Raw genomic sequence first — 18,813 nt, 5'->3', positions numbered from 1 at the left:
GCTCGAGTGAGGGAGGAGCAGAGAGAGAGGGAGACACAGAAGCAGAAGCAGGTTTCAGGCTCTGAGCTGTCAGCACAGAGCCCAATGCAGGGCTCGAATTCACCAACCGTGAGATCACGGCCTGAGCCGAAGTCGGACACTCAACCAACTGAGCCACCCAGGCGCCCCTCTTTAGTTTATCTTCTGAAGTAAATTGCCGATCTAGACCCCTGATTATGTTTTGGGTGGTCGCGGGGGAGGTGCCTTGGAATCATATTTATTCATCCGCACTTTTTTGGGACAACCATCTTAATCCTCGTTGATATCTGTTATAAGTATGCTGTTATTTCCATTCCATACTATTATTCCCTTTCCTGTCTGTGTGTCTCCTTCAACTCTGTGTTTTCATATTTACAGCCGTGGACTACTGTGCCTCGGAAAACCACGGATGTGAACACGAGTGTGTGAATGCTGATGGCTCCTACTTTTGCCAGTGCCCTAAAGGATTTGCTCTTAACCCAGATAAAAAAACATGTGCAAGTAAGTTACCTACAAAAAGAGTTTGTGTGTGTGTTTAACAGTTTTTGGCTCGCACATTTTATTTACTTACTTATTGACTTACTTTTAATTCCCGTGTAGTTAACATAGTGTTACATTAGTTTCAGGTGCATAGCACAGTGATTCAACAACAAAAACTTTCTTTCCTGCTATTGCTGTGGGCACCGTGGCCAGGGAATTCTCCCAAGCATATCGTGGCACAAGATGATGTGCTGCGGAGTCTGATGACTTCTGCCCCATTCTTCCTCTGTCAGGCCTTTCGTCACTTGTCCTAGGACCGTAGTCCACCCTGTCTCAATATCACCCTTCAAGGCATTTGACAGAGGTGTCTTTCATTGGAGACCACACGTGGGAATGTTCTTCCAGCATCTGCTGAACGTGCTGACGATCAGACCATCTGACTTCATGCTGGCTCAGCCGGGCTGTGCCCATCAGTATTAACAGAGCTTAAAAAATACTTTCACTGAAGCTCTGTGGCTTGTGGGCTTCAGCTCTGCCTCCACACGAGCATAAGAAAATCGCTGAGCCTGAAGGAGTTGAATGTGGTTGCTTCGGGGTGGGGGAGGGGCGGGTGGAGGGTGGTTTGCAGAGAACTGCTCGTTCTTTTGTTTGATATATTTAGTTCTATTTGATTTTAACTACACGCATACAGGTCAGAATTCACTTGAGCTCCCAACATCTGACCATAAGAACTTACAAACTAAAGATGTTTTGCGAAAGGATTCCAAAAGCGTTCTTTTACATGTAAAGGTATGTCAGAGCACTTAAGGGATTGTGTGTGGGCGATCATCCTGTTGACGGGTTCACTTGAGAGAAGGTTGTTTTTAAAGGATTAGGGCCCAGCATTTTTAAAAAGTGCAGCTGAATACCAGGTTAGTGTACGTTATCTCTGAAACATACATCAAGGAGAAAATAGGATTTCAATTCGTAAAAAGTTCATGTACCCACCGCCTTTCCAAAACACATTGATTATGGAAAGCAGGATATACGTGGACAGTTTTTTAAAAAGCACCCCCACAAAACTCCTGAAACCTAAGCTTGCTCTTCAACCCTAAATATCAATAGCTTAGAAACGCCGGAGCTGGAGACAAGGGTGGAGCCTGGAATTGCAAGGAACACGGCCAGTCAAAATATGCATTTCTAGAGCCCTAACCATGTGCCAGTAACAATGGACAAGGCGAAGGCCTTCCTGGAGGAGGTGATATTTTGGCTGAATCTTGAAGGCAGAGCTGTCACTTATTCACCGGGCAAAGAAGGCTGAGACCAGGGTGGCCGGGAGGAGGAAAGACGTGCCAAGATATAAGCCAGACAGGCTCAGGCCCACACCTGGCACACGACTGGCATGCGACTTATTGAGAGAAGAAGCGGATGATGAGTGGCCTCCTCTGGTCCTGGTCTCCCTTCCCTTCTGAACATTCTGAACCGTAAATCAGCAACCCGGGCTGTGGTAACAGCTGGGAAGGTGGTTGCCAGGTTGAAGGGTTGGTCTGTTCCTCAGAGAGGAGGCCATGTGCTGCCAAGGGCAGTCTCGGCCTCAGGGCAAATTCTAGCTCTTCTGCTTTTTCACTGGCTGGCCTTGGGCAATCGATTTGTGCTTCAGTTCCCTCAACTGTAATAGGGGATCATAATACTGCCTGCTTCATAGCGTTGTCTTGAAAACTAAATGGGGTAATCCATATAAACCATTTAGCAAATTGTCTGGTGCTGAGCAAGTTCTTTTAAGGCATGATACTGCCTTCAACGACTTTAAATTGGTATTTATTGAGCATATACCACATGCCCGAGCTAAGTTTAATAGTGCATAAAAAACTCAAGACTTGGCCCCAGGCTTCCACTGGGATGAGACCTGGAGGAAAACACGCGTCCTATCCAGTCTGCCTCCTGCCTCCTCAAAACTCCTTCCCTGCCTGAGACCCCCCCATTCCCACCCCCACCCCCAGTTCCCAGAGGCTCGCCATCACCCCCATCCTGTGGCTCAGTATGTCTCCTATCCCAGAAACCCTGGGGACACGGAGAATTACAGGCCCCAGGATGATGCAGGCAAGGAGACCCTCCAGTCAACACGGAAGCTCAGGCTCACTGGGAGAAGAGGTCTGGCTGGGAGGCAGGGGAGGACTGGTCCAGCTGGGGGGCCTCGCCAGTGAGGCACGGAGCCCAGCAATTCCAGCGTGTCTCTGGACCCTGTCGGAGTCGAGACTCAGAAGTAGGCAGGGCTGGGTACTCAGAGGGGTCTGGGTGGGCAGCATCCAGGAGATGTGTCCCCTAGAAAAAGGACCCCCTTCCTATCATGCTTGGGGGCAGGGTGAGAACTGGACCTGGAAAGGCTACTGCCAGGAGGAAGGAGACCCCCCCCCCCCGCCTGGCTTTCTTGGAAAGCTGCGAGAGTGGGAAATAAAGTGAAGCCCAGCAGTAAGAATGGAGACCCTTGGGAGCACCCCACATCTGTGAGGGACAAGAACTGTGAAATAGGGGCCAGTTAAAAAGACAGAAACAGGATGGAGGTGGAAACTCAGAATCAAGACAGTCATCCTGTTAGTAATTAATGAGGCATCACATCAGCTTCCAGCCAAGTCGGCCTGGCTGCTGCTGTGGTGTTGAGAGGTTTTTTTAAAACATTTTTTCCACTTCTCGTAAACTTGCAAAAAAAATGAAATAAAACAAAAGATACTCAGTTCCTTAAATTTCATCTCTATTTTTAACCAAAAGTATATTTGAAGGCTAACCCAATTAGTAAGTGTAATTATTGTCTGAAAATGTAGACTGTCAGTGTAATATGCCAAACGTGATTAATTTATGATTAAACCAAAGTGTATATAATAGAGCCTTATGTTCCTGAACAAAGAGTATAATTTAAAATATGTAAGTATTCAAAAAGCACCACTTAAAAAAAATTTTTTTTAATGTTTATTTATTTTTGAGAGAGGGTGAGCAGAGGAGGGGCAGAGAGAGAGGGAGACACAGAATCTGAAGCAGGCTCCAGGCTCTGAGCTGTCAGCACACAGCCCGATGCGGGGCTCGAAATCACGGCCCGTGAGATCATGACCTGAGCCGAAGTCAGACGCTTAACTGACTGAGACACCCAGGTGCCCCCCAAAAGCACCACTTTTATATCAGTTCTTTCCCCTAAAGCAACCTATCCAAGTCTATCTGAATATTTTGTAGAGGGGAGAAGAGTGGAAACATGCAGGTATGGTAACTTTGCAAAATATTGCCAAGATTTTTTTTCACTGTGGGAAAATAGACGTAATATAAAATTTACCACTGTAACCATTTTAAAGTGTAGAGTTCAGTGACATGAAGAACATTCGTGTTGTTATGTGTTGTTATGCAACCATCACTGCCATCACTGTCAGAATTTCCTTCTTCTTTAAGGCTGAATAATATTCCATTGTATGTATACATCACATTTTGTTTACCCATTCATCTGTCAGTAGACGCGTGGGTGGTTTCCACCTTTTGGCCCTAGTGAGTGATGATGCTATGAACATGAACGTACAAGTATCTGTTCAAATCCCTGCTTCCAAATTGCTAGATCATATTATGGCAAGACTTCTTAAGGTCTGATCTGAAACCACTACTACTGAGCCAGGCACGAGAACATTCTCAGATGTTCAGGGTCTTTTCCTGAGAAAGATAGAAGACTTCAGTCCACTGGACAGGGATTCATGTCTTTGGTATCAAGGAGACTGGGGGTTTCAAGTCTAATGCTTAATCATCTAATACCTGTTCTAGTGAGTAAAGGTAATTGTAGACATTTATAACATATAATAGCATGTTGCTATTTATTATTTACTGACTTTGAGATCATTATAGTCATTATTTTTTAGACTCCATTGATAACTTGGTTGGCATTTCCATCCTTTTTCAAGTAGGAATGCTTTGCATAGAGGAAAGTACTACATGAATATTTATACTTGCTTTAAAAGTGAAACCTGGAGGAAGGAAATAATTTTATATTGAATCCAAGGCATAAAATATAGAATGTATAGAATTTAGGTTTCATAGCCAACTTATGGTTAACCTACTGTAATATGCTACTTAGTTTTGTGAGATGAATTTTTGTACATGAATCAAAGATTCTCAATTGGAGGGGACCTGAAAGTTCAAACTAGTTCTAGCCCAACCACTCATCTCACAATATTCCCATCATGCTGTCATCCATCCTGCACTTAAATACTCCTACTGACAGGACACTCACTACACCCCATGCAGTGCATTCCATTTTGTGCAGCTCTGACTCTTAGAAAGTGGTTCATTAAACTGAGCTGAGAATGACTTCCTTGTACTTTGAAACTAAGAACAAATTAGGCTTCTTGTATTTTCTCGGTCATTAGGACTAAGTCATATCAGAATAACTTTATTTCGCTTAGTAGACTAGCTAGGCCTGGAAAACGTGGTAGGGACTATCTGTACTTTCACAGACATTGGACCAATTTGCTGATGAAGGCCCTATGCCTCATAGACCAGATGGAGGAACGTGTGCTGGATGAAAGAATAATTAATTGTTTGCATCTATAACTGGCTGAATGTCTGTACCCAGAAGATGTTAATTGCTGAGCTGAGATCCTCACGGAGGGAGGTTTTTTAAGCAGCCTGCCAAAAGAAGCCTGAAGAACTATATAAGAGCTGTCTTCTATCCTTAGTGATCCCTTGTTGGTTCCTAGTGGGCGGTGTTTACATCTAAACCCTCCAAAACACTCCACTGAGAGTAGTACTGATAATTGAGGCACCTGGGTGGCTCAGTCAGTTGAGCATCCGACTTAAGCTCAGGTCATAATCTCACAGTTCATGAGTTCAAGCTCTGCATTGGGCTCGCTGCTGTCAGCATAGAGCCCACTTCAGATCCTCTGTACCGCGCCCCCATCTTCTCTGCTCCTCCCCCACTCACACACGCTCTCTCTCTCTCTTTGTGTCTCTGTCTCTCTCTCTCAAAAATGAATAAATATTTATATGTAAAGAAGAGTGGTACTGATAACCATTTATTCATTCAACAAATATTTGTCAAGCACCTACTATGTGCCAGATGCCATTGGAGACACTAAGCATGCAATGCTAAGTAAAACGAACCAAAAGACTTCTGTTTTTTTGGGCAAATAGCTTACATTCTGTTGGAGCAGAGTAGATGAGAATACAGGGCTCACGAGAAAGTGGAATCTGAACAAACACTTGAAAGAGGTGAGGGAAGGAGGAGACTTTTGAAGCAGGGGAAATACAACACCAGTGCAAAGGCCCTGAGGCAAGAACTGTGAGACTTGGCAATGATGAGGGACAATAAGGAAGTCCATATGACTAGAACAGAGTGAGACATAGTAATGTAGTATGGTCCACAGAGCATACAGCCTGTCCTCTCTATAGTCATAGGTTTGCTCCCCCAAATTCCAGTGATACCTGTGAGCTCATGGCCACTTCCCTATACTGAAAGCCTAAAATGGCTTTGTTTGGTGGCTGTATTTTATGTTTGGGTATAGACATAAGAAGCTATACACGTTGTCCCCAGCAATTTTCCCTGATTATTTTCTTCTCCATTACTGGGCACTTCCCACACTGTTCTTTTTTCTATTTTTTAATGCTATTTTCCATGGCAACTAGTTTCACAATTATGAATGTACATACTTGTTTTTAATACCTTTCCTGACTACAAAAGTAACATATACTTACTGTAGAAAACTAGATCATATAGAAATGAAGTTGTATAAAATGAAATGATCTGTCATCACCCAGAGATAACCATTGTTAATACTGACTTGCTACATTTCCCTCCAGCCTTTTTATGCACATGAATATATTTTTATAGAGTTGAGATCATACAGTATAACATTAAATCATGAGTATTTTCACATGTCATTTTAAACTTTATCAAAAACATTTTAATGTCTTCATGATAATCGTACATATGTATCACAAAGTGTTCAATAATTTTTTTGGCTACTCTGTATTGTGATAAATGTCTCATATGTAAGTCTTTGCATTTTCTGATCATTTTCTTAGGAACAAAACACAAAAGGAAACTTACTGAGTCAAAGTCTGTTAACAGTTTTAAGGCTTTTGATGTATATTGAAAGTTATTTCCAAAAAGTTTTACCAATGTATACTCTACTGTAAGCGTTTTGAGGAGGCGATTGAAAAAATTCTTGCTAACTTAAGAGAAAATGTTTTCTCACTGCTCTTTTTATTATCATGTCTAATTACCTTTCTTCATAAAATTAGGTAGTAATATATAGAGATAATTGACAAATACATGTTTTTTTGGTGTTATTTGATTGATGAATAGTCTGTTCTAAATAAAATTAACTGAAGAAGAATTAGATCATATGAATAAAGTCCTCTGTTTATTAAAGAAATTGAACTTGTTCTTATAAACCTTCCCACAAAGAAAACACCAGGACTAGTTGGTTTAACTGGTGAATATAGGATGAAGAGCTAATATCAATACATAAATTCTTCCAGAAAACTGAAGAGGGAACATTTTTCAACTTATTCTATGAAGCCAGCGTTACCCTGATACAAAACCCAGGAAAATACATTACAAGAAAAGAAAACTACACATAAGTATCCCTCATAAAATTCGTGTAAAAGTTGTTTAAATATTTTTAGCGATCAAATCCCACAATATGTAAAAAGGATAATGCATCATGACCAAGTAAGATTTATCCCAGGAATCCAGAGTTGATTTAACATTCAAAACGTGATCAATGTAACACACAATATTAACATACTAAAGAACAGAAACCATAAAATCCAACTCAAAAGATACAGAAAGAGCATTGGACAAGACCTGACATTAAATTTTGATTAAAAAAATTTTTTTTAATCTTTATTTATTTTTGAGAGAGAGAGAGAGAGAGAGAGAGAGAGAGAGTGGGGGAGGAACAGAGAGAGAGGGAGACACAGAATCCAAAGCAGGCTCCAGGCTCTGAGCTGTCTGCACAGAGCACCATGCAGGGCTCGAACTCATGAACTGCAAGATCATGACCTGAGCTGAAGTCGGACACTTAACCGATTGAGCCACCTAGGCACCCCTCAATTATGATTTTTAAAAGAAAAAAAAAAACCTTTCTGCAAACTAGGAATGATAAGAACTGCCTCCATCTGATGAGGTGCATCAGTGGAGAAATCATCAGGCAACACCATACTCAATGATGAAAGACTGAATGCTTTCCTTATAGGATCAGAAACAAAACAGGATGCCCACTTTCACCACCTCCTTTTAGTATTGTACTATAGGTTCTAGCCATTGTATTAGGGGTAAAAAAAGAAGGGCGGGGGGAGAAATGAAATCTAGGCTGGAAAGGAAGAATTAAAGCATCTTTATTAACAGACAACAGGGTCATCTATGTAGAAACTTCAGTGGAGTCTACAAAAAGGGGCTATTAAGTGAGTTTAGCAAAATTGCAGGATACAAGGTCTATATACAAAAAACAACTATTTTTTACATTTTTTTCAATGGAGAATCAAAAATTAAGATTAAAAAAACCATTTACCATAGCATCAAAAATATGTACTACCTATGGACAAATTTGACAAAAGATGTGAAAGACTTATACTACAAAAACTACAAAACATTGCTAAGGGAAATTAAAGAAGACTTAAATAAATAGATATATCACATTCATGGATCAGAAGGCTTAATACTGTTGGGGCGCCTGGGTGGCGCAGTCGGTTGAGCGTCCGACTTCAGCCAGGTCACGATCTCGCGGTCCGTGAGTTCGAGCCCCGCGTCGGGCTCTGGGCTGATGGCTCAGAGCCTGGAGCCTGTCTCCGATTCTGTGTCTCCCTCTCTCTCTGCCCCTCCCCCGTTCATGCTCTGTCTCTCTCTGTCCCAAAATAAATAAAAAACGTTGAAAAAAAAAATTTAAAAAAAAAAAGAAGGCTTAATACTGTTAAGCTGTCTGTCCTTTCCAAATCTATACATCAAAGCAATATCTATCACGATCCTAGTATGCTTTTTTGCAGAAACTGACAAGCTGATTCTAAAATATGTGTGAAACGCAAAGGATTAAAACAGTCAAATGGATTTTGAAAAAGATGCCCAAAGTTGGAGGACTTAAACTACTTGATTTTAAAAACTACGTATTTTTCCTTTTAAGGATATTGTGCGCCTTTCTCTTACTCATTTTGTTTCCTCTGTTACAGGCTAGGAAATTCTTCATTATTAAAATTCTTCATTATTAACATGATAGCCATAGGTCACATATTCTTTAATATAGTAAAATCCTCATCAAAACAAAAATATTTCTTTTATGACCCCATCAGCTGCTAATTATTTCAGGCAGTTTTAAACAGTGTGTTTAATTCCATTATAGCAAAATAATCAGACCCTTCAATAGAAGTCTCTTTCCCTATCTAAAAATACTCATATAAGTAAAATCCCATTATAAAAAATTCCATGTAACCTTTCTTTTCTCTTGGTGTTTTGATTTAAATTAACGTGTACCTAGAGATCACAATCTCTGACTGTGCAACCTTGAGAAAATCTAAGTGCAAATGAGTCCCGTGATGTAACGAGGACAGTATTTTACACTGAGAATATCTCTGTCATTTATTCCTTCTTTTTCCCAGGATCTGACTTTGTGTCCTATTGTTTGGCTCAGTGTCTGAGGGGTTTAAGTGGTCCGGAGTTCAACTTGGGGAAGATTTCCATTGTTTTAATTGCATAAATTCCATAAAACTTTGAGCTAAGCTCCCTCTTCCCAGCTTGCGAGACAACAAACAACACTCAACCACGCTTTTATTTTAGTGGCTTTTAACGTGAACCCAGACAAGGAAAGCATCTTCACAGATTCACTTGCTGCATAAACATTTTGTAACATGTTGAGAAAGTTCCCTCTGGGAGGCCATATCCCTAAACATGGAGATAGCTTCACTGAGAGATCCCTTCACAGCAGGACTGTTTGAGGTTACAGGAATTTATTATTTAGGGAAAATTAAGAATGAAATCCCCTTGGTTTTTCTCTGTGATATTTATTATTTTGTTCACCATTCTTACGATTTTTCTCTTTCCAGAGATAGACTACTGTGCCTCACCTAATCATGGATGCCAGCACGAGTGTGTTAACACAGATCACTCCTATTCCTGCCGCTGCCTAAAAGGTTTTATCCTGAATCCAGATAAGAAAACCTGCAGAAGTAAGTTGCACTGGCTGTAGAAGGGCTTGTTCTGATAAATGCTCTGCTAATTTTCCTTTTCCTTCCAAAACTTCAAGTATACGTGTACTCAGCATTTGTGCTCACTGATACTATACTGCCCTTTATTTTACCTTTTGTCACTCCCAGTTCTGTGATGGAGATGATTTTTAGAGATTGACTAGACTGAGTCTGCCTATGGGATTCACTGAGCAAAGTCGAGGCCCAAACCGAAGCCCTAACCTACATGAAATGAGGGCGCACACCCTCCCTCCTCCTTAGCCCCACAGCATGTATTTGGGACCTTGCGAAAGAAAAGCCTGGGCTCGGAGACAGGAGGTAAAAGGGATTCGTTTCTTCCGGTCCTACCAGATGAGACACTTCCTGGCTGCTAAGAGGGGAAAATTGCTGCTCTATCCTCTTTGACATAAAGGAAGGAAAAAAACAGGACTCTGGGGTATTTCCGCAGCGTTCGAGAGGTACATGGTGTCAGCAGGATGAAATTAATGATGTGCTGAGTGACTCAAATGCCTGTCGGCTGGCACATCAAGGGGGATCTTGATGAGCATGAGCCCCAAATGGGATCTCTTTACACTAGACTGTCCCTGAGAAACCACTAGAATGGGAAGTCCACAAGGACAAAGATTCTCCTGTTTTTCTCACTCTTGAATCCTCAACACCTCGAGGGTTTGGCACGTGAAAGTGCGACACAAGACAAATGAATGATTGAATGAGTGAGGAAATGGATCTCTCTGAGATTTATCATCCTGGAGAAATTGCAACTCTTATTTGAATTGCTCAGTCTTGTTAGAAAGATGGCCCTTTTGGGGCACCTGGGTGACTCCGTTGGTTAAGTGTCTGACTTCGGCTCAGGTCACGATCTCGTGGTTCATGAGTTCGAGCCCCACATCAGGCTGTCTGCTGTCAGCACAGAGCCCACTTTGGATCCTCTGTCCCCCTCTGTCTCTGCTCCCCACCCCCACCCCCACCGTCTCGTGTGCTCTCTCTCTCTCTTTCAAAAATAAATAAACATTAAAAAGTAATTAAGAACGATGGCCCTTTTAAGCCATACAGGTTGTGAACTTTTTAAAAGTATTTCCATAGTCAGTCCACACTTATGTACGCTGAATTGTTTGTGTTCTTCTGGCAGTGGTGTTTGTAGAACTTTCTGGAGCCTCCATTTAGGGGTGTATTTTCTTATGCGCTTCTTCACCACCTCTTCTTGGTGATATGTATGTCAGTGCTCTGCCTCAAAGCAGGACTGAATTTCCAAAAGTTTGACCATGTATTTCTTTTGAAAAAGCACTGTGGGCTATGTCACTGAATCCAGACAAGCCACATTCTGCTCCCGGCACGTGTGGACTTACCAACTCACTCTAACAAGTGTTTGACCCTGGATGGTGGTAGATGGTTGTAGACACCACATTTCGAAACTGGTGCCTTACAAAAGGTAATCCCTGCTGCCTAGCCTCGATGCAAACCCTGGAACCATTTGAGCATGAAATGGGAATTTTAACTGATGGCATCATTCAACACACGAAAACAATGAAGTGGAATATTTTTCATTAGACCACACATGCATAACTATGGTGGAAAACCAACTTTTCTGGACTGGCCACGCCTCTCTGTGCTATTTACACCTTCTTCTAGGTCTAAGTGTGTTAGTGGCTGACTACACCCAGGGAAAATCAGTCGCAGGTGGACTCGTTTGTGGACCGAAAGCTCTTATGTGGGGAATAATTAGATCCGGTTCAACTCAGACACACACATTGTGGAGGAAAAGGGGAACGAGTTAGGCACGTGGCCATCAGGGCAGGGGAATATGCTTGAAAGTCTTCATCTCTTACCAGTCATCTAGGATTCCCTCGATCTCTGCCTCACATCCTGCCAGGAGAGGCACATGCACTAAGAGAGGGGTCCAAGGTGGTACATGCATGCATTGTTATCAAGAGGGGAGGGAAGTGGGGAACAGAAGGGCCAGTGGGGAGGCAGTGACCATTGGGAGCAGTTTGACCACCACAGACGGGCCTGTTCGCGGGTCGTGGCCCTCTCCACAGTCCCCGATGCTCCTTCATATATGTTGAGTGATTATAGCTCCATTTCCTCTTTAGCCAGGTGCCCTACTTTTTCATCCAAGAAAAATGGAATTTGTGTCTAACACCCGATGTCCTCATCAGCCCTTCTCCCAACATCCTGCCTCATCGTTACATTTTCCATTGTCTGCTGCAAACCCAGCCCTGGGCTCCTGAGGTCAGCCTCCTAGAGCTGCCCCTGACTTCATGTTTGCACTCAGTCGATTATGGCAGACAGCTGTTCACGGCAACGAGCACTCACTGTCTCTCTAGAGCATTACATGGAAGAGGGAAGCAAGAAATTAGATTTAAGTCTGGAGTTTGTTATTAGGAGTTTGAGGATCTCAAGAGCATTACAGATCTCAAGCTCAGGGTACAGCCATTTACGTTTAATAGACAGTTGATGGATGTGGGCTATTTTCAAATCTAATAAGACATCTATTTTTCAGAGGAATTTGACGTTATCCAATTAAGGTGGAAAACACAGTTCAAGGCAGAATTCTACCGAAGAAAAGTCTCTCGGCCGGGATTTATTCTTCCTCCTCATCTGGGCACAATTTCTTTCTCTGGAAAGTAGTGTCATTGATTTAAGGCATAAATTATTAAGGCGGTGGTGCAAAGCACAGAAGCCAGGACTGGCCTGGCTGTCGAGGGGGGGCCCGAGGGTGGAATCATATGTGGGTGTGACCCGGGGAGCTGGGCTCCAGGATTGCTCATGCTGGGCACCATAGCTGGTTTTCCCTGGAGCTGGAGGCATCACACTCTGAAGAGACAGGATGGAGATGGCAGGGCTGGTCTTAGCAGTGTCACTCACACTGGCTGTGTGGCCTTGAACAGGCTGCTTTTCTTCTCTGGACCTGGGTTTGCTAAACCAAAGGAACACGGCTTTAACGTTTTGTAGCCTAACCAATTTTTCTGAGACCTGCTAACTGTGCCACTCCATTGGCATTATAATTTACTGTCCAGGGTCACTAATCTTACATGTTTTGATGTCTTACCTTCTCAGTGAAGTCTCCAGCTTTTTACGAGTTGGCACGCATGAGCTCTGTTTAAAATGTGTTGTCAGAGGGGCAGCTGGGTGGCTCAATCAACTAAGCCTCCAACTTCGGCTCAGGTCATAATTTCACAATTCATGGGTTTGAGCCCCACATCAGACTCTCTGCTGTCAGATCCTCTGTCTCTCTCTCTCTCTCTCTCTCTCTTTCTCTCTCTCTCTGCCCCTACCCCATGATTCTCTCCCTCTCTCTCAAAATAAATAAATAAACTTAAGAAAAATAAAATACAATTTTTTGTCTGACCGTTCTGCCAACTGACCTCTCATGGGGCTCACTGGACACTCTGGGCTTCACCAGATAAAGCTACCTGCAAGCCTGTCCCACATGTAGTACCATACATTTAGCGAGGAGACCAGACCAGACACGGGGCACATTGTAGGTGCTCCGTAAATACTAATTAAGTAACACGCGCATAAAGAAATGTAACTCAAGCATGTAAAGAAAGCAGAGATCTGCAGTTACTTTGCCATAAGTAACCATTTGGAGTCAGTGTTGAATTGCTGTTTGCCAGATAGCTGAGCGAGAACATCTTTAAGAATCTAAATGTTTTTGGGGCGCCTGGGTGGCTTGGTCGGTTAAGCGTCTGACTTTGGCTCAGGTCATGATCTCGCGGTTCCTGAGTTCAAGCCCCACGTCGGGCTCTGTCCTGACAGCTCACAGCCTGGAGCCTGTTTCAGATTCTGTGTCTCCCTCTCTCTCTGCCCCTCCCCTGTTCATGCTCTGTCTCTCTCTGTCTCAAAAATAAATAAACGTTAAAAAAAAAATTAAAAAAAAAAAGATTCTAGATGGTTTTCAGTTTAGGTATTTTGTAATATAAATCTTTCTTAAAGACAATGCTGGCTTTTAAAAAATTGTGAGAGGGGCGCCTGGGTGGCACAGTCGGTTAAGCGTCCGACTTCAGCCAGGTCACGATCTCGCGGTCCGTGAGTTCGAGCCCCGCGTCAGGCTCTGGGCTGATGGCTCGGAGCCTGGAGCCTGTTTCCGATTCTGTGTCTCCCTCTCTCTCTGCCCCTCTCCTGTTCATGCTCTGTCTCTCTGTCTCAGAAATAAATAAACATTAAAAAAAAATTAAAAAAAATAAAAAATAAATTAAAAAAAAGAATCTAAATGTTTTTCAGTTTAGGTATTTTGTATATAAATCTTTCTTAAAGACAATGCAGGCTTTTAAAAAATTGTGAGAAAATATATGTAATATAAAAATGGCCATTCTGACCATTTTTAAAAAATGCTTATTTATTTATTTTTGAGAGTGTGTGTGAGTGCCAGTGGGGGAGGGGTAGAGAGAAAGGGAGAGAGAACCCCAAGGAGGCTCCGCGCTGTCAGCACAGAGCCCAGAGTGGGGTTCCATCTCACGAACCGTGAGATCAGGACCTGAGCCGAAATCAAGAGCCGGTCGCCTAACCGACTGAGCCACCCAGGCGCCCCTGACTATTCTAATACACTTCAGTGGCATTAAGTACATTCACATTCTCTTTTTTTTTTTTGTTTAATGTGTATTTATTTTTGACAGAGAGAGAGAGAGAGAGAGAGAGAGAGAGAGACAGAGCATGAGTGGGGGAGGGGCAGAGAGAGAGGGAGACACAGAATTTGAAGCAGGCTCCAGGCCCTGAGCTGTCAGCACAGAGCCCGACCCAGGGCTCGAACTCAGGGACCATGAGATCATGACCTGGGCTGAAGTCAGACGCTCAACTGACTGAGCCACGCTGGCGCCCTAGTACATTCACATTCTTATACAACCATCATCCCCTTAAACTCCAGAACTTTTGCATCTCCCCAAACTCAAACTCTGTACCCATGAAACGACGACTCCCCGTTCCTGTCTGCCCCCAGCTCTTGGCAGCCACCATTCTATTTTCTGTCTCTCTAAATTTGCCTGTTCTAGTTACCTCATATAAGTGGAATCATTACAATATTTGTCCTTTTGTGTCTGACTTATTTCACTTAACATAATGTCTTCAGGCCTCCTCCATGATGTAGCGTATGTCAGAATTTCCTTCCTTTTTAAGGCTGAATTCAAGTCCCTGCTTTTGATTCTTTTCGGTAAATAGCCAGAGGAGGAATTGCTGGATCATATGGTAATTCTGTATTTAATTTTTTGAGGAAACTCCGTACTGTTTTCCATAGTGGCTGAATGCTGCCGTTTTAAAACTGGGTTTACTGAAAGTAACTTCACCCCTCTCTAAGGCATTAACAAAAGGATTCCTGCAGACCCTCCCCTATGTGGCTCCAGACTGTAGCACCCTTTGTACTCTGTCTCTCTGTCTCTCTCTCTCTCTCTTTTTTTGTCTGTTGGTATGTGGCCAGTGTTTTATTGACAGGCCCCTTTTCCTTCACTGAAGCCCCTAGTTTTGTGGCATTGTATTCTGCTCCACACAGGTAAGGTTGTTGACGAGTTCGGGGCTGATGAACTGAAACCACACACAGCTAACGATTTTCTGGCCCCCCTCACGCGGAAGGGATGAGTTACAGAAAGTTCCCAGGGGCCGATGACCGTTGTGGTGGCATCTCTTCTCCCAGGCCATTCCCTGTGTGTGGTGAGAGTTCTCTCCGTGTGCTCAGTCTGCATCCACTTCTGCTCAAACTCTGTGCACATGGCAAGTTCCATCCGCCGGTCGCCTGGGAGGGCACATCACGGACCCTTGAAGGGATGATTGCCAGGCTGGCTGAGATCAGTCACGATTCATGGCTGTGGGGTCAGGGCGCTAGTCCCAAGAAGACAGGGTAACGGTTGTTGGCAAGGCAACCCACAGGGTCTGCCACGTCCCTACAAGAAAGAACAACGCAGTTAAACAGATCCAGCTCAGCCACAAGAGGGACGATTTCCTCCAGCACCAGTCTCCTAAAGGCCCCCTACAAGCTCATTTTATTTCCTTTTACAGTTCTCCATCTCCCCCATAACCTGCTCTTTGTGGGGGGGAGGATCTTGTGGTTTTAGCATTTTCTACCAGCAAATGAAATGCTAATTGGCTCCTGCCTATGATGACGCTCCCACCTGCTGGCAGAAACACAGTCTGGAGGGGGGTGAATGTCGCCATAGGACGCAACTGCAGCAATCTGGGGGGCATCAGATGTGTCTTCGGCTGCTTGATATGGAGGCTGTCATGATCTCACCCCGAGCGAGGCTGAGCATTTGGACCCTTCTTAATGTAACTGCCGTGTCCTGCCTCTCCTAGAGAGTTAGATATCTTACACCATCAGGTTTTGTTTACTCTGCCTCGCGCTGTCCAATGTCATTGTCAGATATCATTGAAGACAGTGGTTCCCTACATGCTTTGAGCCCTAGTGATGAGGTTAACTCGAAGGAAAGCCCAGTTGGATTTTCCCAGCTTTTCCATCTTTCTCGGGAAGCGATGGGCTGGGATTTGGGGTCCTCAACCCATTTCACCAGCTCTTGGCCATCATAGGGGAAAAAGACCCATGCTGGATAATCTAGACTTCTGATCCCAGGGTCTCCTTCCAGCCAGCTCCCTGAGAGCAGGAGCTCTCTTCTCCATCCAATAGAACACCTTATTTACTGAATATTTGCTGCAAGGGGCTGACCTCACAGCCCTGGGGGAGACCCAGAGCCTGCAGGAGGTCTGCCCTTTCTCTCTCTCTCCTCAGGAATCAACTATTGTGCACTGAACAAACCGGGCTGTGAGCATGAATGCATCAACACGGAGGAAGGCTACTCCTGCCGCTGCCGTCGGGGCTACAGCCTGGACCCCAACGGCAAGACTTGCAGCCGTGAGTGTGCTGTGGTGGGGGTTCCAACGGGAGGGTGCGGTTCACACGCAGGCTCACTTCTGAAGCTGCTGGGTTTCCTGTGAGACTGACGGTCCAACAGGCTTCACCTTCCTCGCCTCAGTTTCATCATCCATAAAATGGGACTGTTCATGCCACCTACCTCATAGGTTTGTTTGTGGGGATTAAAAGAATCAATACGTATAAAACACTTAGAAAAGTGCTGCTACGGGGCGCCTGGGTGGCTCAGTCGGTGAAGCATCCGACTTCGGCTCCGGTCATGATCTCGTGGCCCATGAGTTCGAGCCCCGCGTTGGGCTCTGTGCTGACGGCTCAGAGCGTGGAGCCTGCTTCGGATTCTGTGTCTCCCCCTCTCTCTGCCCCCTCCTCGCTCATGCTCTCCCTCTGTCTCTCAAAATAAATAAACATTAAAAAATTTAAAAAAGAGGGGCGCCTGGGTGGCGCAGTCGGTTGAGCGTCCGACTTCAGCCAGGTCACGATCTCGCGCTCCGTGAGTTCGAGCCCCGCGTCGGGCTCTGGGCTGATGGCTCGGAGCCTGGAGCCTGTTTCCGATCCTGTGTCTCCCTCTCTCTCTGCCCCTCCCCCGTTCATGCTCTGTCTCTCTCTGTCCCAAAGATAAATAAACGTTGAAAAAAAAAAATTAAAAAAAAAAAAATTTTAAAAAAGAAATAAAAAAAGAAAAGTGCTGCTGAATATTAATAAGCATTCAGTGAATATTAGCTAATGTTATTATTCGCTGTTGAGAGCACTGATTAAGTCAGACCCATCGGAATCTAAATCCAAGCTCTACTACATACTAGATGTGTGGCCCTGGGCAAGTTATTTAACTTTGCCAAGCTTTGATTTTCCCATCTGTTTTATTTATGCATTCATGTATTTATTTATATATTTAATATCATGTTTTTTTAATGCTTATTTATTTATTTTGAGAGAGAGCACTAGTGTAGGGGAGGGGCAGAGAGAGAGGGAGAGGGAGAGAATTCCAAGTAGGTTCTGCATGTCAGTGCAGAGCCCAGTTTGGGGCTCAAACTCATGAACCGCGAGTTCGTGACCTGAGCTGAAACCAAGAGTCGGATGCTTAACTAACTGAGCCACCCAGGCGCCCCGATCTGCGAGGGTTTTTAAGGGGAATAGTCAGGACCGATTTAGGCTCTTAGCCTGTGCCTGGGCCAAGGAAAGCACAATGAAAGATAACCGTTCATTATTCCCACGGAGCCTGGGAGAGTGACCAGAGAGGCTCCGGGCTGGGACAAGAGGCCAAAAGAGACAGACTTCAGAAAGTACATGGGCTACCACAGGGCTGATCTGAGGGCGGAGCTGGGAAATATGGGACTTTTTGTTAAGCCTTTCTTAACTGTCTTGTGTAAGAGGCACAACAAACCCCCATTCGGTGATGTAAACGCACGGAAACTTGCAGGCTTTGCCAGCTGGCGGCTTCTGTCCTGTTTTATGAGGCACAGTCTCCACTGGTCCAGGCCAGCGGGGGCGGGGGCACACGAGCACTGCGGCCGATGCCTGGGACCCTGGTCTGCTGGGAGAGGGGCTCCGTGACATGGCCAGCACAGAAGGGGCCCTTTGTGTGTGTGGCTTTCCACACGGCAGGCTTCACATCTGCTCCAGCTTTGGGGACAGAGATAGATTGTGAATGAGAACAGTGCAGCTGTTCAGCATTTGGACCTCAAACTGCCAGAAGGGGAAGTTTCACAGATGAAGTATTAGGGGCAGAGCAGTCCTGAGGAAAACTGGTTCCCCTTCAGTCGTTAGGGGGAACAAAGTACCTCGATTAGGCTTTCTAAGGACTGATCCCAGAGGTCAACTTTTGAACTAGAAAGTTGGCACTGCTATGCATTTGCCTCTGGAAGTCTCTGAGGTCTTATGAGAAGTGAGTGGGGAGCCGGAAGTCTTCCATTTGACAAGGACACACCCTGGTCAAGGTGGATCTGGGTACAGTCTGCCTTCTTTCGGGGGTATGGGGTCTGCCAGCTGACAGCCCTGGCAAGCATCCCAGGACAGGCTGGGCATGACCTGGTTGAGCCCACATAGAGCCCCGGAGGCCATAGCCTCTCCTCCCTCCCAGCATGCCTTGAAGGAGCCTAGAGGAGCTCAGGGGGAGGGGGACAGAAGTGACTGGGCTATACTTTTCTCTCTGGGGATCTCATAAGAAAGACCACCTGGGGGCGCCTGGGTGGCTCAGTCCGTTCAGCATCAGACTCTTGGTTTCGGCTCAGGTCACGATCTCACCATTCGTGGGTTTGAGCCCTGCATCAGGCTCTGTGCTGACA

General features: G+C 44.6%; 1 protein-coding gene across 2 annotated transcripts in view; it reads left to right on the top strand.

The window, feature by feature from the left end:
• Positions 1-18,813, top strand: part of MATN2 (matrilin 2) — a 122,214-nt gene that overhangs the window by 73,703 nt on the left and 29,698 nt on the right. For both annotated transcript variants that reach the window (XM_032591931.1, XM_032591930.1), the window contains exons 5-7: positions 397-519; positions 9,541-9,663; positions 16,391-16,513. In XM_032591931.1, the coding sequence (XP_032447822.1) occupies positions 397-519; positions 9,541-9,663; positions 16,391-16,513 (369 nt within the window). The remainder of the gene's footprint in view (positions 1-396; positions 520-9,540; positions 9,664-16,390; positions 16,514-18,813) is intronic.

The sequence above is a fragment of the Lynx canadensis genome, chromosome F2, assembly GCF_007474595.2.
Source record: "Lynx canadensis isolate LIC74 chromosome F2, mLynCan4.pri.v2, whole genome shotgun sequence".
NCBI classification, from domain to species: Eukaryota; Metazoa; Chordata; class Mammalia; order Carnivora; family Felidae; genus Lynx; species Lynx canadensis.
The sequence above is the reverse complement of the archived record's forward strand: the minus strand, read 5'-3'. Positions and strand labels throughout refer to the sequence as shown.